General features: G+C 32.8%; 1 protein-coding gene across 3 annotated transcripts in view; it reads right to left on the bottom strand.

The window, feature by feature from the left end:
* The window catches only part of GRIK2 (glutamate ionotropic receptor kainate type subunit 2), a 636,972-nt gene that overhangs the window by 349,355 nt on the left and 262,609 nt on the right, over positions 1–25,008 (bottom strand). For all 3 annotated transcript variants that reach the window (XM_063096320.1, XM_063096321.1, XM_063096322.1), the window contains exons 4-6: positions 20,985–21,166; positions 15,169–15,222; positions 13,913–14,086 (exon numbers count right to left, since the gene is read on the bottom strand). In XM_063096320.1, coding sequence (XP_062952390.1) covers positions 13,913–14,086; positions 15,169–15,222; positions 20,985–21,166 — 410 coding nt within the window. The remainder of the gene's footprint in view (positions 1–13,912; positions 14,087–15,168; positions 15,223–20,984; positions 21,167–25,008) is intronic.

Genomic DNA, 25,008 nt, shown 5'->3' with positions numbered 1-25,008 from the left:
TTTAAATTTTCTTCCACATAATTTCCTGTAGTGTACGAATTCTCTACAGCATGTATCATCTATACAATAAGTTTTAAATAATATTAAATAGTATTAAAAACATGGTGCTTTTAAAAGTGAATACAACAGTAACATTCACCTCTACCTTACTGAGATTTCGATTGTTTCAAATTTTACTTAAAATGAAATATCAGTCTAGCAAACTCTCAAATCTAGAACACTATGCACAATTTTTGCCACATAAGTCTATGTGCGCCTGCCTTAGGGGATAAAAGAAGTTCATATTTTAAAGGTTTTTCACAGTCTTTAATTTATCACTTATTCATTTCCCTTTTCCCTTTGACAAAGTAAAGGATTTTGGAGGAGGAATAAATATTTCAAGGCTGAGAATGAAGTCTGAGAAGTTAATTCGAAAGACAACATTTAGCAAGAGTCATATTTTTCTTGAAAGCCAGAACCAGAATTTAAATTAACATCTCTTCTCCCGAGGCATTATCCCCAGGACCTCAGACACGTGTGGTGTGGAGCATCAGGCTGTTCTGGCATGACTACAGAGAAACAAAGGCACTAAAAGATGGGGTAATTTCTTTAGCTGACATTCAAACTACTTAAACTCTCTCACTTTCAATGTGCTTAGTCTGGTTGTTCAAGAAGATTGGCCAGATCTTTTTCTATGAAGGGTTGTAGACATATGCCCATAAAAGTCTGGGATGTTTTCCCCATTTCTCAATAGGCAAACAAAAAACTGAGTTATTTTTGCAGTGAGAAACAATATTCCAGCTTCCAACCTTTTCTCAGACCCCTCTATCTTTAGATATCACCATCATATTTCAGATTTTCCATGTCTGCCATCAATGTCATCTCCTTCCCAAGCCACCTGCTCCTCCAAATGGCTCCATCTTTGCTAAGAGTGGTTGAGTCCTCCCACTCATCTAAGCTGAAAGCTCAAAGGTCTCTTTTGTGTCCTTATTCTCTTCCCTCTCTCAAAAGTCCTTCCCATTCAATCATTTACAGCCCTCTGCTCTATATCAACCTTAGTGCTTATGTCAGGCTTCAATTACAGTTTCCTGCCACCTGCTGGAGTGTATCTAATGCATCTGCACAGGTGCAGGGCAGGAGGAGCATGAGTTATCAAGTTAGAAAGGTCTGGCCTGAATGTTCAGCCACCACCTTCCTAGTTAAATGTCCTTGGACAATGTAGTAAACTTTATTGATACTCAGTTTCATCATTTGTAAAGTGAGAAATCATACCTTCTCACGACATTTTAGTGAGAATTAGGGTTAGTGTAAGGCAAGCATATTTTTATATAGCTACCAGAAATGACACAATGTTTAGCAAAAAGTAGCAAATGAAACGTATTACTTTTGTTGTACTCTTCTATTCAAAACTTTTAGTGGCTTTTCATTATCTCTTCCAAAATGGACTTCTTGCTCTCATTTACTCTAATCAAAATTCTATTTTATGTTTGAATTCACATTTAAGATCCAGCTCAAGCATTACCTCCTCCAGAATTACTTTCCCAGTCATAGCAAACTGTCAAATTCTCATAACATTTATAGCAGGTGTGCCTAATACTTGGTGATGCTAAAATAATAACAATAAAAATAACAAAACTAGTATTAATTTAGTTCTATGTTGAAAGATAAAACATCGAGTTCTCTTCATATAGGTTTTCTTGTTCTGAGTAGAACCATCAAATGACTTTTTTTGTTTGTTTGTTTTTAATTTAAGTAGATAAAAGCCAAGTCTGCACAATCTCCCATATGGTCATTGCATATTTGGTTTTACAGATAGTACTCTCTCCTCTGTTCCTTAGTACCAGGGACTTGAAAGCTGTTGGGGAGGAAGTAGATAAATTTGCAAAAGAACTGAAGAAACTACTGGGAGAAAAACAATCAAGACCCCAATCCAGAATACCTTTGAGGGACTGAGGCTGCCCAAGCAGAGTAAGGTAAGAGAAAAAACATCCCAGTTGAGAGAGGGTACAGTCTAGACAAGGCCTGAGAGTCTTGGGGAGGGGCTGGATCTGGAAACCACCTGTGACTTGTGGGGCTTCCGACTCAGCCATGTTGGAGAGATATGGGCTGACTCTCAGGTGTCTGTTGTGTAAACTGAAAAATTAGATAACTAAAAAGCTGGAACAGAGAGTGTCCAGGCCAATTTGGGAGTAAATTTGAGCTCCAGTTCCAGTGATGAGTGACCTGACAGGATGTGTGGAGATAGTTGGCAAAAATGGTCTCCAACACCCAAAGCAACAGAAGCATGAGTGAACAGAGATAACCATTTGACTACCACATTTTCAGCAGAAATACCAGGACCCCAGGTCTTGCAGTAACTGCAGAACTGTGGTAGCAGCTATGGAATTCTTCATCTGAAGTAGAGCACATCTGAGTGGAGCATCCTGCAATGAAGCCTATGGTCCCAACAACTGGCCTCATCAACCCAATCAAGTTCCCGAGTTTCTTGAACTTACCACAGAAGATGGATTTCTAATCATGTCCAATGAGAGGACTACAAAGGAAGAGAAATAGTTTTCCTCTTAATTTGGGCATATTACGTTAGCAAGCTGTATCTTTATGTGAAGTTGTAATTATATTCTAAACAAGTGGATAAACTCCCATCTAAACCCACTATTTTCTACATGCATTCCTTGTTACACATTAGTATTTTTTTTCAATTATTTAAGGCTATGTTTTACTTTTCTTTCTAAGATGATAAGTTTTTAGGTTCAGACATCAAAAGAGAGAGAGAGTGTGTGTGTGTATATATATACACACACACATATATATACACTTTATCTACATACATGTTCTAATACCACACACTGCATATTAGACAATGAATGAATGAATAACAGTGTAGAGGAATTTTTCATGAAGAATTGATTTGGTACCATTTCGACATCTATGTCTGTTTAATACCTTTACATTTTCCTTCTGGTTCAATTTGGTCACCGGGCATTATGAAAATTAGTGAATAAAATATTTATAAGTTCTTTTAGAAAGGCAAATGAAAGATCAACATAATATTTCCTCTCTGCATAATAAAGCAAGAGAATTCCTAATATCCCTTAGGCAAATTCATCCTAAAACTCTTCATTTCATTTTGTCTGAAATATTCTTTTGATTTATTAATGTGGATTTCAAGAGTACTGGCCAAACATATTTTGGAAATTAGTGCATCGGGGTAGATTCTTGATCATTTCTTAGGCCTTTCCATCACAAAACTGCATAGGCTACGCTTTTTAAAAATTGTCCTTCTAATGTAAATATAATTACTTCGATACCAGTGTCATGAAATGAACATCAACAATTTGATATTAAAATTAGCTACGATTCATGTTCTTTCATTGACTTGATCTCATCCAGAGCATTAAAATAAATACCTACTCTTAGATTAAAAAAAATATGTCCTTTTACAGTTGTATTCTTATTCAATTGCCACTTCTGTACAAATAGGATATTAAAAGACTCTTTAAGAATAATGAACTTTACTCTGAACAGAAATAGCACTTGCAATAAAGTGCAGAATTGCCATTTGCCTTGAAGTAAATAGATACCATTTATGGAGGATCTACTATGTGCCACATACTGCCTTGGAGCAGTATAAATGTTATGTGTATACTATTCAGAGGGACACTATGATTTAGGCATCACTATTTCCATTGAATAGATGAGGCAACTGAAGCTCGGAAATGTTAAATAGCAGAAATTTACAAAAGAAGTAATAGGCAGACCTTGTTTTCAATAGTTAGTGGTTCTGATTCCAAAGCTCTTGCCCCAAGATGAAAATAGAATGGATTTAACAGTTTCCCATAATAGGCATTAAAAACCTAAAAAAAATCCATCCCTTAATTTGTGTCCAACAAGCCATTTTCCTAACCTAAAAAAGAAATGACCTGAATTTGAGAGGAAATAAATGATACATATCATTTTCAAAAACTTCTAACTAGACTTAAATACCTGTTAATAGGGATATATCATTGTAATAGCACATTTCAAATCATTGTGATTGGGCTCATTTTTTAAGAAGGCTGCTAGATTCAAGTTCTAAGTAGATTTTGTATGAAACCTTTTTAAGGTTTCTATGTCAATTAACTATCCGACATACACATGCACACACACCAACCCACCCATGCACACACACACCAAGTATCCACTACAGTGTTACCGCATACAAGAGATAATAAATGCTGCTGAAATAATGAATAGATTAATTAAACTATAAGCACTGTGTCAAAATTTGTGTTATGTTTAGAAGTCACAGGAAGTTTAAGAGGAGGCAATAATATAACTTATTAAAAGCTAGGTCAGTTTCCAAAATTTTATATGTTAATTCATTATCCCTTTAATCTTTAGGCCAACCTGGTAAAATTTGTTATTTCTATTTGATAAGAGAGGCTCAACGAAGTTAAATAAGTTTCCAAAAGTCACAGCATTAGAAAGGTGTGAAAATGGAATTTAGATTCTGGCTTCTAATCTCTATTTATGAGTTTAATCTATAACGAAAGGAAATAAGAGGGTTGAGCAGAATATCTACCTACCACTTTACCCAAAACTGGTGTGAAATTCTATAAATTAAAGTTGAAAAAGAAGCAATAAATGTGATGATATATCTAAAATAACATTTTTGTTGTTTCTAATTCATTATTCCCAACTTTTTACTTTTAGATGCTTAAGGATTCCATTATATTTGCTTGTGACCATAGTTCAAGGATCTTATTTTATATATAATCAAACTATTGTATGTATCTGCATCTATGAAATGAAGATTATAAATACCCCATGATGTCATCATAAGGAAACAAGGCAATAACAGCAGTAGGATGAAATAAGCATTAAATACATTTCATAATTAGGTTATTTTGTAGTAGAGGTTGTGAAATACAAATGGCAACATTCAATGGGAGTTAGACTCAGAGTTTGTATAGAGTCACTATTTGGGTCAATCTTCCTAGGACCCTTATCCATCCTAGGATCCTTAAAATTTATGTACTTTATATACCTGCATGCTTTTATATCTAAAAAATCAGAGGTCGTATTTTTATGTGTTGTATATATTCTATTGTATGCCAGGTTTTTTATTTATTTACAATACTTTTCAGCTGTTTCATTTTAAATAAAATTCTTCTGAAACTGAACATGACAAAAAAAACTGCAATGTGTGATTATAAATCACAATAGGGAAAATTGTTAAATTCTTTAGAGACATATTGTCTAAAATTAATGCAACTTACAGTTAAATATGTAAATATATTTAAATAAATATTTTTATATATAGTTTACAAGTTATATTTTATAACAAAAATCTATCATATGTATTTAGTGTCTTGAGGTCATATATTATAAATGCTAACTATCTTTTTAATATTGCATCCAGTAGCACTGTCTCTTTAGTAGACAGATAAATATGAGTAATACCTCACTACTATTCACAGCAGTACCTGCTATGGTCTGATTGTGTACCCTCCAAAATTCTTGTTGAAACTTAATCCCAAACAGCAGTATTAAAAGGCATGGCCTTTGGGCAGTGGTTAAGTGATGAGGACTCTGCCCTCATGAGTGTGATTAGCACCCTTATAAAAGGGTTCAAAGTTGAAGGAGCACTCTCTTGCCCTTCCATCAATTCCACCATGGGATGACTTGACTTAGTGTTCCTCCATTCTAGACAATGAAACATCAAAGCACCATCTTGGAAGTGGAAGCAGAGAGCAGCCCTCACCAATGCCTTGATCTTGGACTTCGCAGACACCAGAACTGTGAGAAATGACTTTCTGTTCTTTATAAATTACTCAGACTCAGGTATCCTGTTATAGCAGCACAAATAAACTAAGAACCTAAGAGCAATATGAATTTATATAAAAATAAGTAATAAAATTGTATGTATTTATATTATTTACTTCTTTTCACTTGTTATTTTATATTATTTATTTTTATATAAAATTGTATGTACATGTAAGGACTTAAGTAGATGTAAGTTTTAAAGACTGTGATGGGGCCAAGATATTTGTTACCTGGCATCTAGTTGTTTGGGAGAAAGAGCCAAAATAAATTCCCAAAATTATAAATAAAAATGGAATTATGGAAAATATATAGTTTCAATAATAATTATTACCAGTCTACTCCATCTTAGTTCAGTATATTTTACCTGAATGCAAACGATTGGCCAGAAAACCTCATATTTTGTACATTTTAGAAACAGGTCCATTCTTTCTTCCATGATGAAAGAATCCATTGCTTATTTTCTTTACCACATTGTTTTTTCTTTTTACATTGTGCTCTGTACTTGCTTTCTCAAGTTTGATGCCTTGTTGCCTCTATAACCTGCTCGTTGGTTTTGCCTTTCAAGTTTACATTCATTTATTTTACCAGATCTACCTTGCACGGTTCAAATGTGGAGTCTTAAATCTCAGAATTTTGCTAGTTCCCATACTCTGCAATGTTGGAATCTGCCCTCTTGTCAAGGCATTGGCCATTATCTCTTCTGAGTTTCCTTGACACTGACTGCCCCTCGAGGGGTCCTCCTTCCTTAACACCATGAATTCTGTCTAGCTAGTCTTCCTCATATCATCTGCAGTTGATATATTTAACTATGTAGCTGTTGAAGGGGTTCAGAGTATGCCACCCTAAAATATGCCACTTTAAAAATTATTTATGTATTTACCTATGTTCTATATATATATATATATATATATAGTTAACTTATATTTATGTGTTTATATATATTTACCTTGCCACAGTTTGCCACCCCTAAAAACCTAAACCTCTTTTCTTTTGTCTTGTCACCTTTCTACAAAATTATTGTTCTTTGTTAAGATGCAATATAAGCCAAAGATGTAACCACACCTTTGAGTTACTCATCTCTGAGTTCTCTGGTATGCATGTGTTCTGTACCCATCAATATACTTGTTTGTTTTCCTCTTGTTAGTCTGTTTTTACTCAGTCTAATTTCTAGGGTCCCAGCCAGTGAACCTAAGACAGGTAGAGAAAAAAGATGTTTTCCTCTCCTATAATTTTAAATATAAAATAAGGAGCTGAGGAAAATTGTTGAGTAGAAATGTATTTGTCCTTTATACGTTTGTTTTGCACGATATTATATCAGTGCTTTGAAGATAAATTTTGCTCTTCAGGGTGGTGGGAAAAAAAAAGTCTCTTGATTCAGCCTTACTTTTTCCAAGTGAAAAGTTTAGAAATTGACCTAAAAAAAAAAAATGACTAAGAAGATAATGCTTCACTGCACCTGTCATTTTTTATGTAAGACACAATTACTTAAAATAGAAATTCCATCTCTGTATCAACTTTAGGTAAATGCTGATTATTTAATCTGCCAATGAGCAAAGGCAATTAAATGGAATGTTCCCTGTTAATGAAACAATGGAGGTTTTTAGGTCATCTCAATTATTTATACTCAGATTTAACTTGCAGCTTAGTTCATCACAGAAGATTAATAAGTATTAAATAAAGAAATACAGTGCCATGTTGTTATTAGTGCTACATACTCCATGTCATTTTACCATTTATTAAATCAATCATATATACATGCAATGAATGTTGTGCTTATGACTTCATTATATACTCTGAATATACAAATAGTTCTGCTTTATTTGATTATATTATAGACCTGAATGTGGTAATGATCAGAATATAACTAATTGTTGTAAAATTTGTGTTAATAAATTTTGTGAAATGTTACTCATTTTCAACAAAATACCAGGAAGTTATGTAAAACTCCTGGTAAATGTATGTGTCTCTTGCTATTACAAAAGATCATGGAAAACAAGGAATTTAAATAAGAATTTGAAGAAAGAAAATGAGGCCAAAGAAATACCGAATTGGGAAGAAGTCAACAAAGTTTGAATATAATTTTTATACCAGTGAAGACTGAGATGTAACCGGAAAGACATTCACTATCTCCTGATTTTGTCAATTCCCTACATTCTGCAAAGAAAAAAAGGTATTGTCTTCATTACCAAATCCTGAGTTCCTGGTATCAAATCGCGAGTGTTGTGTACAACATACACACAATTAAAATCGATCAAAGAAAGGGTAATTAATTCATTATTTTGCTACTTTTTATACTTTATGTTTCAGTGCAATATGAGATAAAACCAACTTTTTCAAAATGTCTTTATTGATTAAAACATGGTGAGTTAGTTTGATCCATTGCCTGGCAAAGCCTTATATTTATTTGCATTTCAATTGAATTGAAGAAAAATAGCAACAACTAATTAAGACAAGTAGACAGCAGCAAGGGAAGGCTTGCAGTTTTAGCAGTAAATAAAAGCCTGTCTGGTCATACTTTATATCTCCATGGTTCTAGTTTCATTGACTTTTCTAAAGTTAAATCATTATACATTAACAGAATGATCACTTGTGCCCCCTTAGGGCACAAGCTAACTTCCAGCTGTAAAACATGTTTATGAGATATTTGTCTTTAAGATAATCAAATAATGAAAGAAATTATAAAATTTCTGGGCTGTGGTCTGTTGTTATAAAGAAATAATTTTTAGGAGAACATTAGCATTTAAACACACAAAGACTCACCTCTCTTACAAGCATTCTCCCATCGCTTGTAAAAGAAATTAGGAACTACTCTTCCAATCCACTACACTTTCACTATTTAATCAAAAGTGTTTTTTCTTCTAAGGTATTTTTCTAACAAATAATTGAGGCTAGCCTAATTGCATTTTCCAAAAGATTAGATATCTTGATAATAAAGTGAAAGTAGGTAAACAAAAAGCTCTCCAGAATGTATTTGGGGAAATGAGAGGGCTTACTGATTAGAATACACATGTAATATGATTAAAACCAATTAACACCCATTTATTCAATCAGGCAGTCACTCCTTCATTATGAACACGTACTTTGCACCAGACACTGAACTAGGTACAGGCATTTCAAGGATGACAAGATCTAGTTCCCTCACCAAAAGAGCTTACAGTCTATTGGGAAAGGATGCAAAAGCAAACAAAAGCACCAGAGTTAAGTTCAGGACATGGAGTTATACATAAAGTGCATAAATAACAGGCCACACATATAAAATGTCTGGAGGATTCAGCAAATTCCCCAGAAATGTAACAGGTGACCTGAAAATTAGAGTATGAGTAGGAACACGCCATGCTTTCAAATAGTGGTAGGTGGTTCAGACAATAAGAACATCCTGTGCTGAAACGGGTGATGAGTGATAAGTGACAGATTGCTATGTGGAACAGGGAGCGGACAAGGATGCTGGACAAGCAGGCAGGAGTCAGATCACAGAAGGCACTGCAGGCTTGCCAAATGAGCTCAAACTTTACCTACTAAATGATGTGGAGCCATGAGCCAAGTTCTGGAAAGATCATACTACAAAGAAGGTGGATGTAGGAGAGAGATGTTAGGAATGTGACTTTAGTGAGGAGACTATTACAGTAGCCAGGGGAGGGAGGGACCACTGCATTCTAACTAAGGTGCCTCTCTGGGCATGGAAAGAAGAATGTAGTTAAGAAAGATAGTGATGTGGTAGAATTGGCAGTGTTTGATGACTGTTCAGAAGAAAGGAAGTGGAGATAGCAGTTGGTATCCAGAGTTTAAATTTCTCTCTCTCTCTCTTTTTTTTTTTTTTTTTTTTTTTTGACCAGTAAGGGGATCACAGCCCTCCAGCACACTGCAGTCTGCACTGTGCTCAGCCAGTGAGCGCACCGGCCATCCCTATATAGGATCCGAACCCGCGGCCTCGGTGCTACCAGCGCTGCACCCTCCCGAGTGAGCCATGGGGCAGGCCCCAGAGTTTAAATTTCTAAAACAGCAATCTTCCTACAGCAACCCAAATGTTATAGCCATCGAATACAGTTATTATTGATTTGTGTAATAAATTTATACTATCAAGGAATATGTGTGGTATTATATATCAGCACAAGATAAAATGATATTGATAAATATTAAGCTACTGGATAGATTACAGGTACATTAGTATTAATATACATGGGTATATTGAGAGGGATTTCTGGGATATTGCTAGACTGTTTAAAATTTACCCTGAGGTAAATTTTGATTTGGTCTCCTGAGTTGAGATTGCTGTAAACTCAGTAAATCAATTATAAGTATAACCATCATCAAACTCTGATGGGTGAAATGTCATCTGATTATGCAGTAAAGGACAGTGATAATGCTCACAGGAAGGAACTTTCACACCTCCAGGAGCATAAAAAATGTGACTCTTTAGTAGAGAATGCACAGTAGATAAAGGGTTTATAACAGGGGCTCATGTCCAGAAAGTTTAGAGCACTAACTGCATGGCAGTGTGTGAGAACAGAGGAAAGTGGAAGAAAGGTGATATCATGAGTAAAAGCAAAAAACCACTCAAGTGTGAAGGAAGAAAGTTGAGCGTCCTTTCATCCTTCCTCCCTATTAGATTGGGCTTGGATGTACTGTGTGAGTTAGTTCCTTCGTTAGGTTTATACCTAGTAAAGGTGAAAATTTTCCTGAGCTGCTAATATCAACATCCTTGATATAATGACCCCTGAACATAGAAGAAACTACAACTGCAGGAGAAGTAGTTTGCATTCAGTAGTCATTCAGCTGAGAAACAGTTATCCCAGGGGTCAATTAAGATGCTGACACAACCAGAAAAACTCTTACGAATCCAATTCATTGTATGCTTTTCTAACTCAAACACGTGAAATGATGTGAAAGTCTGAGCATGAGGATCCTACATAGTGGCAAATAAATATGATACTGAAAATAATAGGTCTTGCTCCACAAGCACTAGGGACATTGCTGATAATCCCATTTCTTTACGGAACCATAGGGGAAAAAGAACAAGATATATAAACACTAAGATTTCATGAATTGACTGAAGGAATGTTGCCAAATGCCACAATGCCAGACTTTAATTCTTGTCTCTTCCAACTAAAATCCTTTTAATTTCCTGACTCCATTCATGATAGAAATAGCCCATTAATCTCTTTCCCTAAACATTTCATGACTTGTGAAAATGCTTACAATATAATTTTGAAAGAAAAGAAAAAAAAATACGCAAGGCATAAATATACCAATATTTTAATACAGATTTCATATTGGTTTTACTTTTATAATAATCATACACTATTTTATAAGTAAGAATTAATATTATAAAATGAAAAGATTTTAAAATATGTCAATTTTCCAAAATTTCCAAAACAGTAATTAATCTGCATCCATTTTGGAAGAAACCTTTATTTTAATGATAAACCTCATGCCTATTTCCAAAATACTTTGTGCTTCATGTTGTATTTATAAACATAAAAAGTAAATAGTCGGTACACATTTTTAGATAACCAATATTATTCAAAAAGTGCTCATACAAGTAAACCTATCTTCAGAGCACTTATTTAAAAAATGTTCTCATGTAAGTTTTCTAGTAAAATCTTCACATTTTGCACTAACTTTAAGATGCCCCTTGAAAAGCATTTAAGGTCTATATCCCAGGGAATAGTGTTGCATTGAAAATTTTCTTAAGATTTCAAATCCATGATCTACATACAATGCCCAGAATTATCAATAAATAAACTAATTTTCTCATCACTCTATTTTTATTCTATCATTTTTCCATTTCCACAAATCACCTGTGAGATCAAAAGGGCAGAACAGAGGAGGAATGGACTCATGGATGGAAAGATAGAACCCAAACCTGTATCCCTCCTAACACCTTGTCTCCTTTCCTGTCTTCTGCAGGTTAATTACCTCCCAGAGCCTCTAACTCGCTGGACAAGAAATTAATACACTTTCCCTTGCATTTATCTGTCTTTCAACAGTCTACATAAGTTACTACAAGTGAGGAAGTACTTCATTTCGGGAGATGACATACAGAGTCATACAGGGACACAGAGTGATTTTTGCATAATAAATGGTAAGATATCTACCAAGAAATTAAAGAATTTTAGAGAGGTAGAAAGAATATATGAAAAAATATACATATGATTATAACAATTTAAGGGATAATATACATTTTAATTAAAAAACAATTGTCTTAAATTACAAAAGTTTGATTCACCATCTTCACACTGGTAGTAAAATATAATATTCATGATTTTTTTCTAGGTTGTATTTTATTTTAAATCTAACTCTACTTTGGAAAAACAGTTTGAGTTTTCAGTTATTTAGTTATTTTCCTCCCAACAAAGTTTCTCAAATATATTTTAGATTAAGACCAAACTACTAGAGCTAGTGAACTATTTCTTTATACCTAAAAGAGCAAAATGTCCCTTATATTATTTTATTGAATAAATTGATGTGAATATAAGAAATTTTCAAGTTCTATTAAATCACTTTTCCCACTAAAAGAAAACAAATGTCTTTTTTTTTTTTCCCTGTCAGGAATTTGCTGCCTTAAGGGTAATAATTTTTTTTTCAGTCTCTATGAAGACACTCAAGATGTATTGCTAAATCTTTTTTTTAAGTTAAAAAAAAATCAAGTTTTCTCTTTATTTTTCTACAACATCAAAAGCATGATTTGAAGTCTCACTGAAACAATTAATGGAAAATTACAATTATATTAGAAAAAGCTTTCCCACGTGTAAGGATAGAAGATGTTTATGTTTACAAAGTTTCCACTTAGACTAATACTCATTAAGAACAGGTGGTAATGACCTATGAAATGTAATCATTGCTCGTGTTAAGCTATTTCCTAAATAGTGATAATCTGGTCTGTATTAAATAAATTTAAGGAGAATACATCAGGTACTCATAATTTGTTTAAATAGTAAGATATAAACCTACCTGGTCCTATGGTAGCCACTAGCCACATTTGGCTACCAAGCAAATGTGACTGAAATGAGACTAGTCTGAATATATGTGGTGTCAAAAAATACAAACCAACTTTCAAAGACTTACTAGGAAAAAAAAGAAAGCAAAATATCTGTCATGATTTTTATATTGATTTTCTATTTAGAGAATATTTTTGATATAGTGGCTTAAATACTACACATTAATAATAATAATTTTTACCAGTCTTTTGGAGGTTATGGTTTTAACATGGCTATTACAAAATTTAAAATCACTATGTTTCTTGCATTCCATTTTTTATTGGCAGCATTGGTATAAACATCTAAAGTTATACAAGAATGCACCCTTCTTTTACAGGTTATGCATGGATACTTGCTAGGTTTCAACTAGGACTTGAAAATGACAAATGTGATTATTGATTAGTCTTGAGCTGTAAGAGTGAGTAAACTCAGAGGGGATTTTTGTTTGACATAAGTCATTCATATAACACCAGATATCAGAAACCGTCATGATAAAGAGTAATCATATGTTGGTAGGTAAGATCAGAAGGATAACTATCAGATTAATGTCTTCCTTTCTGTCTCTCATTTGTCCTATACATGGCATTAATTAACTTTAGAGAAAACCCTATGTGGTAGTATCCTAATGATAGCTGTACAGTAGTCCCCCCTTATCTTCAATTTCCTTTTCCATGATTTAAGTTACCTGTGGTCAACCAGTCCAAAAATATTAAGATATTTTCAGAGAAAGAGAAAGAAAGATCACATTCATATAACTTTCATTGCTGTATATTGTTATAATTGTTCTATTCGATTATTAGTTACTGTGCCTAATTTACAAATTAAACTTTATCATAGGTTTTTATGTATAAGAAAAAACATAGTATATATAAGATTTGGTACTATCTGTGGTTTCAGACATCTACTGAAGGTCTTGTAATGTATCCTCTGAGGATTACTACTGTAATGTCTTTGCAGATATTTGGATAAAATTATAATTTTGTCATATAAAATTGATTTAGAAATTGTGAATAAAATTGTTCACAGTAGTAGCTCTGATATCATGCCTTTACTACCAAACAATTAAGCTGAAGTTTGAACCCATAGGATTTAATAATTTATTTAATACTATTTAGAAACACACAAACTGATCTTTAAGTGGGTATTCATACCGTCATAAATCCATCCAGCAAACCTGAATCAGGTTTCGGAGGTGCCTGCAACCGTTCCATAGACCACTTTTCAATGATGGAAGAGACTTGGGTGTTTTCTGTATTTAGTATTCTGAACCCGGTCATATTAACACCACTGTATCTGTAGGGCTCTACATCAAGAGCAAAGAGGTCCTGAAAGACAAATTTATTTGTGTTATTATCAACAGAGTATATTCACAGGCATATATTATTGATGTTGTCACTTATCAATGCTTCCTTTAGGATACTTCACACTGTTGTGTCTCAAAGGATGTAAACATCACAAATCACCAAGGTTCAAACAGACTGTCCTCATGCTTTGGCAATGAAAATATGTACACTTTGTATGAAAATAGGTATGTACATATTAATTATAATTCTACAAGTGGAACAATAGCCTCTTCTATAACTTAAATTTAGATTTGCATATATTTTCTTCATGTTAAGGATAGTGTGCCCTTAAATTTTAGGCATTAATATTTTGCTTTAACTCACAGAGGTGTATGCCATGCTTCCTTGACTGGTATTACAATTTTTTGGTTTTGTTTTGTCTGGATTTTTTTATTTTGGTTTTTAAGAAAGCAGATTAAGCTTCTAACTAAAGAAAACTATATGAAAGACAGTGAGTTGTTTCACAAAGTAAGGGAAACAAGAATAATGTATTGATAAAGATATAGAGCTAAAAGTAAGTGGGTTTGATTCAAGTGAAGTAAGATTTTTATACACAATAAGGAAAAATTGTGTGGTGGATATATGAAAACACAATATAAAGGTAACATTCAATTTGCTAATTGCAAATTAAGGCATATTGACTTTTTAAAAATACAACTAAACAAGCAGAAACAGGATAGAAAATTTAGTTTACAGAAAGCACACCTCAGTAAACCTGATTTTTGAAAAGTTAATAGATTTGGGGGCTTTTCTAAAACACTGATTTCTCAGCAAATTAATTTTAAAACTCATTATGTTCTAAAAGTCCTCTAAAGCAATATAAAAATAAAACCCATAATATTTTGCATTGCTATCTGAAATGATATTATTTCAAAATCATCACCTTCCCACCCAAGAGTTATTAGTTTTCTCTGAAGATAATTCCTTCTAGGGTTTACAAAAATAAATAAAGTGTAATTGTAAAGGTATCACTCAATATAATACTTCTCACTTAAAACCCACTCTTCATCCTCAAAAGTCATAATAATAACATTTAGAGCATTACGTTTTAAAAAATTACTTACCAGTGTGGTAAAGATATAATGATAGTATTCTGTCATCATTCCCATAGCTAATGCCTAAAAAATAAAAAATAAATAAGTAAAAATAAAAATATTATTATTGAAGGTTCACATTACATGAAATGCTTTATGTCAACAAGACAAGTGGTAAAAACATAGTAAAACATGATAAAGACTCAACCTACAGTATTCATGCTACATCAGAACTTGGTTAAAACAAATCTTTTCCCAGTAGTTGAAGATTAGTGGTACTGAAGAAATTTCTGAGCCAATTCTCCTGATAGAAAAACTATTAGTTAAATGTTTGCAATTGCAAAGCTTATGGCTTTACACACTAAAGGAGGCATTAAATTTGATACAAAACCTGAAATTAGCACATCTTAGTTCTTTACATTTGTAATGTCTTTACTACAAATACTCTAATGAGGAAAACTATTTTATTTTGATGAACAGTGTTACTTGATTACAAAAAAAGTGCTGCAAAGCACAATGTCAACAGGCATTTTTTTTTAGCATTTTAGAGACATTTCTTCAGCATTAATAAAGAAAATGTAAATCACCACTATTATTCAAAAAGTACAGATAATTAAAGAAATGTTTTTGTTGTTATTAATAGAACAGTTACAAATTACTATGTTTAATTTCACTCTTTTACAGTCCTCCTCAATTTTAGACAATCAATCTTAAAACAAGGAATTTTGGATTACAGTGTTTAGTGATAAAAGTATCTATGTTATTTTCTCCTCTGGAAATGGAAAATGCTTTTGGAATAGCTATTTATCAATAAACAGTGGTTGGTGGGCTGGCCAGTTACCTCTGTTGATTAGAGTGTGGTGTTATAACACCAAGGTCGGGGTACAGGCCAGCCACCAAAAAAACCAAAAAAAAACCCCACAAAAAACAAAAACAGTAGTTGGTGATGATAATTGAAAACAATGTTTTTTTGAGCTGAATGAAGAGCTCTTAGTAGGAAACAAGTATTCTCAGGTACATCTAATAGTTTTCCACAAACCATTAATAGCACAAACTCATTTACTAAGAAACTGCCCCAGCTACACCCTGTGTATTCTATGTACAGAAAAGCACCATGCTCATAAATTGGCACTAACCAATGAGGTAAAATAAATTTGTAGTTATGCAACATGAAGTATTCAGTTAAGAAGGGACAGATATTTGTGAAAAAAATTGGAACATATAAGATGTGTAAAAGAACGGAGAAGAATTGTTTAATAAAAAGTGGCATCAAAGAATTGAATAGAGAAAGGGAATTTAGGAGCCAAGTGAGCAAATAATATATATTGAACAGATAGTAATTATATAAGCTAATAATGTTCTGATGAAGTTTTCATCTAAAGCAAAATGAAAGAAAATGTTCCTATTTAAATAAAAATTTACAAGATTATTTTTGTAGAAGGTATTCATTGCTCCTGATGGATATGTGCAGGAGGTTTCCTATCTCCAGAACCACTCAATGACAGCTCAGTATTACTTCTGTCAATGGTTTTATTTTATCAACTCAATAGGTATAGAAATAAAGATAATCGAAAGAAATAGTGATTCAGATGTATGACTATAAATAACACTTATATAATGCCTAAAATGTGTTAGGTGCTATTCTAAGCACATTGCATATTTAAGCCTCATAAAAACTCCATGAAATAGGTTCTATTATTATGTTTATTTTACAGGTAAGGAAACTAGGACATAATAAGGATGAATAAATCACCCAACAAAGTGAGACAGAGAGTAGACATGGACTCCAGGTCTCTAACTCTTGGAGTTTTAGACCATAATCTATAGCATTTTATAAAATGGTATAATCATCCAGCCCAAATGTCCATCATCTCATGAGTGGATAGGGAAACTGTGGTACATCTACACAATAGAATACTACTCTGCTATAAAAAAGAATGAAATACTACCATATGCAACAACATGGATGGACTTAGAGAAAATGATATTAAGTGAAACAAGTCAGGCACAGAAAGAGAAATACCACATGTTCTCACTTATCTGTGGGAGCTAAAAATAAATAAATAAATAAGCACACAAACAAATCAAGGTGGGGGGAGAAGACAGAATAACCACAAAAAATTCCTTGAACTCTAAGTCAAGTGAACAGATATGATGGGGTGGTGGAGTGGAATGGGTAAAAGGGCATGAAAATCAACTACAATGTGTATTGAGAAGTAAAATAATAATAAAAAAATTCCCAAAGGTGTAAATCTGTTTTAAAATCTATGTATTCTAAAATTTTGCCTGTTTCCTCTTTGATCATTTGAAAATGTGGGCAACTCAGTCCAGTGCCTCAAAATGCTTTGGTGGCAGGGGTGGGAGGGAGTTGGGAAGATTGTTGGGGAGAAGTGGTTTGCTTCTGCTAACCACTAGCAGAAGCCTGGCCACAGGCTTCTCCTACATCACCCTGAGAAAAATCTATAAGAGATAACTAGGGTCTGTTTGTCATTTTCATTGACCTTCTCTCAGCCTTTGATTTTGAATACAAGAATCAGTTATGGGATATGATGTATGATCAAAAAACATCTAGAAATAAAAATCGAAGATAAATATTTTTTATAAAAATCTATATTATTAAACTTACTCACAAAAAAATGAACAACAAGAATACTCTTGAAGACTTGGTTAATAATTTCCAGTGGTGTTAAAAAAAAAACAAAAAACAAAAAACTTGTTCTGGACCTTCCTATAATATATGTCTTGCTACTACTTTTTAATGAATCGTAAGTAAAGAAAATAAAATCATCTTGTTACTTACAAATAATATTAGTGGCCTCAACAAAAAATTAGCTGTGCTATATCATCTCTCTTAGAAAGAAATGCCACCAATTAACTTTTCTAAAATCAAAATATTATTAGAAATCCCCAACATTAAGCTGGTGTCGTGTAAACAATACTGTATGGCAAATTAGCTCATGCAGTTATCTAGGCATACAAATTGCAAACAGTTTATCTTTCAGGTTAGATCCAGAAACTATATTGCTCAAGGTTAACAATGCAGGGGGGGGGGGGGGCTCTACTGATATTTCTTAATTTTTTGTTTTATTTTCCTTCTTGCTCTGTAGGAGTTTATTTGCATCTGCCTTTACAATTTTTTCAGGCTAAAAGTTTTTATTTCACACTCTCTGATCTAGACTTTGAAGTTCTTGATTATTATTTTTCCTCTGTAATAGAATGTCCTTGTGAAGTTTCACTTCACAGCATCATGGCTCTGCCTAGGGCATTCTCTTCAATAAATCTGGATGGGAGTAAATCATCTGCTCTGGAGGCATATACACCAATTAGTGCACTCAACTTGCCTCGGAAGAAATCTATTCAGCCCCAAGCACCACTCACATTTAATACTTTCAGGCAGGAAGAGTATAAAATTGTTGCTAAATATTTAGTAAAAGCTCAGCTAGTTTAAATAAATAAGTTAAATTAATCAAATAAACATATAAACAAACAAGGCTAACCTGATTAAAGCCATCCCTTTTTTTGTATACTCCTAATATTCATTCTCAGATGAAGCCAGACTAGCTAAAATCTTATCTATTTCTGGTCTTCAACTTCTATTACCTGTTTTTGGGGTTCCAACATTAGCCAATGTGGGGAAATCTCACAAAAATGTCAGAAATCACAAAATAGGTCCCGATTAAATGGACTGCTGCATTTACTAGAAGAAAGATATTTGCTTTCTTCTTGACTTGGTTTCTAGAGTACCTGAAATCTAAATGTGAGACAAATGCTCTCTGAGACCATAATACATGTGGTCTGCCACTGTTACAGGACCTCAGAGCATACATTCTGTATCATACTATCATTCTGACTTCATCTGTACTTTCATATTCTCATTTTACCTTTGCTCTAATTTTTCATCTACTGAACTTATGTAACTTTTCTGCTGTATAAATTCAAATATGATCTTAGTTCTGTTTTCATTTTGCAGACAGAGCAAGTTATGCATAAAAAAGTATAAAATAATAGATATACCCAGTAGAAGGCAGAATGCAAATTCTATCAAAGGTGATGAGTATTCTTACCTCATCAAAATAAGTCAAAGTTAGTTCTTTAGAGAAAAGACAACTGATTATTTACATACTTGTGAGAAGCCTAGAAAAGTAGACCAAAGCTCTGTCACTGAAATAGTAGAGTGCTACTCACTCCAGGAGTAAAGGAAAGGTCTCCTTTCCAAATCTGCAAACTCTAAGTGTAATCAACAATTGCTTGGGATTTATATGAAAAATAAAGTCTGACTCTAGATTTCAGTGGTTACATTATTGCATCACTTTATTCACTATCAAAACAAAAGAAAGAAAGAAAGAAAGAAAGAAAGAAAGAAAGAAAGAAAGAAAGAAAGAAAGAAAGAAAGAAAGAAAGAAAGAAAGAAAGAAAGAAAGAAAAACCCAAACAAAAAGCTCCATATGCTTTATTGCCCAAATGTATAACTAGAACAATTTTCCAAACCAATTAAATATTTTACTGTGGTGAATCCAACATTCATATTGGAATATTGGACAAACATCTGCTTAACAAACTAACCACGTTATAACAGGCATTTACTGTTGGTAGTTATATTTAATGGGATCCAGTTTGACATCTGAATTTGCATAACCGTCCAGTACATCTACTTTATCCTATACATGAGAGGTTTCAAAACAGTTGACTAATTCCAAGCCACTGTGGTGTCAGCTCTGTGCACATAAAAGAGCTTAAAAAAAGAAAATCTAAAGATTTGAGTTCAAATCCAGTCTCTGTAAATGTAAATATATGACCTTGTACTAGACATTTAATCTCCAACTTCATTTTCCTCATCTGTAAGATATGGACTAATAATAATTCCTCTTTCCCAATTTGCTGTTAAGTCTGAATAGTGCTCAGGCAACATTAAGGGCTTTTACTACTGCAAATTGTTAGTTTTATTGATATTTCTAGGAAGACAATGCTTGGTTCTGGAATGAATAAAGTCAGCCCTCCTCATCCCCAGGTTCTGCATCTGAGGATTCAACCAACCACAGATGAAAACATTTGGGGGGAAAAAAACCAATAAAACATAACAACTAACAATTAAAAAAAAAAAAGTACAACAACTTTTTACATAGCATTTACATTACATTAGGTATTATAAGTAATCTAAAGATAACCTAAAGTATACTGGAGGGTGTGTGTAAGTTATATGGTGGTTTTGGTATCTGAGGAGAAACTGAAACCAGTTCCCCATGGATACTGAGGGACTACTATACTTGTTAACATCACTAAGTGGGACATGAGTCTCTGCTATTTTCTTGCCACTGAAAATTGGTCAAGTTTCTGAGTCATTATGAGACTCAGTTTCTCTGTTTGTAAAGTGGAGATAGTCCCTATCTCTTTTGGCTGTGCTGATGATAAAATAAGATCAAATATGTGAGGCATCTCATAGTAGAAACCTATTTAAATAGTAACCTATTTAATCTTTTTCCTACTAGTTAACTGTAATGGATGAAATGCTTAATCACTGGCTCAATTTCTTTCCTCATTACAGTATAAAACAGAAACATTTATCTCATTAATCAACAATCTCATTAACAAATAGTATTGCAGCCATTTGAAACTACCTCAAAACTTCAATCTGTTTTAAATATCATCAATCTTTACATTACTTTTCTTTTAAGACAATTAATTTAAAAGCAATTGTCAGACTTTAGATTCTAAAATTACATCAAAGTGAATTCTCTGATCTTTTACATTGACTGCGTAATAACACTTTGATATATATTTTTTTAAAGAGCATAGTTTAAGTGCAAGTTTCTAAAATAAACTAAGAATTTAAGTAATTTAAAGATTACCTGTTTTAAAATGCCTGCTGCCATTTCATGGCTACAGTCAAAGATCACATGGAACTCTTTGCCTCTTTTCATTTCTTTCAGTAAGGGTTTTGCATCCTTCGTGTCAGCAGGTAGTTGACGGATTTTAAGTCGAAGGTTGTACCTTGATGGAGCTTTGATGAGCTCTTGCAAACGAATGAGACCTTTAATTAAAAAAGGGAAAAAGAGTATTAGAGATAAGACAGAGTAGGCCATAAAATCACAAAATTTACTCATTGTGATGCATAATTTTTTTTGACCAAGTGTAAGTGCATTTCATGGTGCAACCATTAAAATTCCTATTTGGACAGAAATGCAGATCTTCAGTTATTTTTATTAAAACAATCACTTCCCAAATTCTTTAAGGTATTTTTTTTTTCAAATTATAAAAGAACACATAACTGTAATAAGTAAATATAAATAATTTAAATATATAAAAGTATACAGAGAAAAATAGTCTCTCTATTCCCCAATTCTACCCTCCAGTGGGTTGTCACTGTTGACAGCCTGAAATTTTGTTCTTCCATAACACTTTCTGTGCATTTACATATATACACATATAGTCTCATTTTGTTTTGTATTTTACATTAATAGCTATTTTGTAACAATGTTTTAGCGGTCCTTACAAGTCAATGATTATTGTTTTAATTTGTCCTTAATGAACACCACATTTTATAGTGCACATAATTTATGTAACTATTCCCTGTAATTAGAAACTCTGGTTACTTCTTTTTTGTCTTTGTTTACAAGAAGTGTTCTCATGAATAACCTGCACACACAATTTGGTGCCTATGTAAGAGTGAAATAACTAAGGAATATTAAAGGATGGTTAGGAGTTAACCAAGAAAATAAAAGAAGGATGGATATTTGGAGGTGAGAGGCGTGGCACTATGAAAGTGAGTGGACAAGAATACATGGTCACGTGGAGAACTGAAAGTCATCGGATTTGACTGGAGCTTAGAATCAGAGTAGGTTAGGGATACAGGTGAGAAATGAAGCTGGTGAGATCACAACTTTAATTTATTGAGTGGGTTTTATGTACCATGTACTTTACCTGTGTTATGTTAATTTTTAAATTAATAAACTTTACTAATTAAATTTTAAAATACAATAAAATAAAATAGGCTCTAAATAGTCTGGGCTATAATTAATTACATTAAGAAATAAAACTAATACTTGCATTGTTTTCTAGGTATAACATTAACTTTAGAAGTAACTATAACTGCAGACATTAGTAAAGCAAACATTCTCCTAGAGAAGTAGTCCCTGATTATGTTTCAAAATATATCAAATTAATGGATACATTTTCAATAGGTCATAAAATTGTGCTGCATTTAAAAATAACAGATACAAATTACTGAATATATTCGTTTCTGTAACTGTCAAGTAATGAAGCCCATTTAAAAATTGATACAAAAGGCCCCTTATAAAAGTGTGTGAAAACAAAAAAGATCATCTAGTTCCATCACAGCTTGGACCAGATTCAGCAATTTCCTTTTCTCCTCTTACTCTTCCTTTTCTTTCTTTTTTCTTTGCATCTCATCGCTATATATTTATCTCTATTTCTGCCTTCCTTGAAAAACTACCTTCATACTTTCAAACACTAGTATGACAAACAATAATAAAGCAGAACATTTGTAAGTAATCTGAAACTGTCTCTTGTTCTCCCATTGTAAATGTATATATCTTGCTAAACTCTATTTGGAAGCAGTAATAAAAATATGCATTATTGGGATGAAAAATGTACATTGTACTAAAATAACATATGAGATCTTGAAAATAAAAATCTAGGATTTTTTACTAGCCCATTATAATGCCCTCCTAAAATAAAATAAAATAAAATAAAATAAAATAAATTACCGGCGAATAAATCTAACAAAGGAAGTGAAATATCCTTACAATGAGAACTACAAATTGCTGTTGAAAGAAACTAAAGAAGACACAAAAAGAAGGAAAGACATCCCATGTTCTTGGATTAGAAGAATTAACATTATGAAAATGTCCATCCTACTCAAAGCAATCTACAGATTCAACGCAATCCCCATGAAAATACCAATGACATTCTTAACAGAAATAGAAAAACAATCCTAACATTCATATGGAACAACAAAAGATCCTGAATAGCCAAAGCGGTCCTGATCAAAAGTAAATAAATAAATAAATAAAGCTGGAAGCATAACACTGCCTCATTTCAAATTATACTGCAATGCTATAGTAACCAAAACAGCATGGTACTGGCATAAAAATAGACACTCAGACCAATGGAACAGAATAGACAACACAGAAATCAATCAACAAACTTACAGCCAATTGATCTTTGACAAAGGTAGCAAGAACATACATTGGGGAAAAGACTCCCTTTTCAATAAATGGTACTGGGAAAACTGGACATCCATACGTAGAAGAATTAAAGTAGACCTGTACCTGTCATCATGTACCAAAGTCAACTTGAAAAGGATTAAAGAATTAAATATAAGACCTGAAACTATAAAACTCCTAAAATAACTTATAGGGGGAACACTTCAGGAAATAGGACTGGGCAAAGACTTTATGAATATGACCTCCAAAGCATAGTCAACAAAAAGAAAAATCAACAAATGGGATTATATAAAACTAAAAAGCTACTGCACAGCAAAAGAAAAAATTAACAAAGTGAAAATACAACCTGCAGAATGGGAAAAAATATTTGCAAACTATGCATCTGACAAGGCATTACTATCAAGAATATGCAAGAAACTCAAACAACTTCATAGTGAAAAAACGTTAACGAGTAAAAAAATAAGCAAAGAAGCTGATAGGAATTTCTCAAAGGAAGATATGCCAATGGCCAACAGATGAATTAAAAAAATGCTCAGTATCACCAGTCATCAGGAAAATGCAATTCAAACCCACACTGAGATATCATCTCACCCCAGTTAGACTGGTCACTATCAAAAAGACAGAGTAACAAATGCTGGTGAGGATGCAGAGAAAGGGGAACCATCCTACACTGTTGGTTGGATTGAAAAGTCATATAGCCACCATGGAAAATAGTCTGAAAGTTTGTCAAGCAACTGTACATAGGATGACCATATGATAGAGCAATCTCACTACCGGGTATATACCCGAAGGAACAGAAATAATCATGTTGAAGGTACACTAGCACTCCCATATTTATTGCAGCTCTATTTACAAAGGCCATGAGTTGGAGCCAACCTAAATGTCAATCAATGGATGATTGAATAAGGAAAATGAGGCATATCTACACAACGGAATAATACTAGCCATAAAAAAGAATGAAATTCTTCCATTTGAAGCAACATGGATGAGCTTGGAGAAAATTATGTTAAGTGAAATAAGCTAGGTACAAAAAGAGAAATGCCACATGTCCTTACTCATAATTGGGAACCAAAATAAACAAACAAACAAACAAACAAATAAATAAATAAATAAATAATAAAATAAAAAAACAAAGATAATAGAATCACGATAATTCTATTACAGTTACATCAATTGCATAGTATAATACTATAATCCCATTTTGTTTTACAAATTTAAATTTTTACTAACTATAGTAAAATAAGTACTACATATTTATTAATAATAAATATATAAATAATAATTGATATTAAATGTGCCCATTGAACATACTAATTGAACATACTAATATTTATTTCTAGGGAATTAACATGCGTTTAATGAGTACAGGTGTTAACACTGAGTTGTACAAAGGTGAAAATAAATATTTGAACTTGTAACACCTACTTAATTATAGTACAGTTTAACACTGAGCTATGATATTCTCTAAAACACATATAGAAAATTATACATTTTTTTTTCCACATGGGAATTCTCTGCTAGTAAATTAAAATAAATTTTCAAAGGTAGTAATATTGTTTAGCTACTTTTTTATAAGTAAAGCAGAATATTGCTGCAGTAATGCTGTGATTCCCAAACTTTGGAAGATATGACAGAACTCTGCGGAGCTGGTTACAATCTAAACTGATTCAGAATATTCGGGGATATA

Source organism: Cynocephalus volans, chromosome 5 (genome assembly GCF_027409185.1).
Source record: "Cynocephalus volans isolate mCynVol1 chromosome 5, mCynVol1.pri, whole genome shotgun sequence".
NCBI classification, from domain to species: Eukaryota; Metazoa; Chordata; class Mammalia; order Dermoptera; family Cynocephalidae; genus Cynocephalus; species Cynocephalus volans.
Note: the sequence above shows the minus strand (reverse complement) of the source record. Positions and strands in the feature narration are given on the sequence as shown.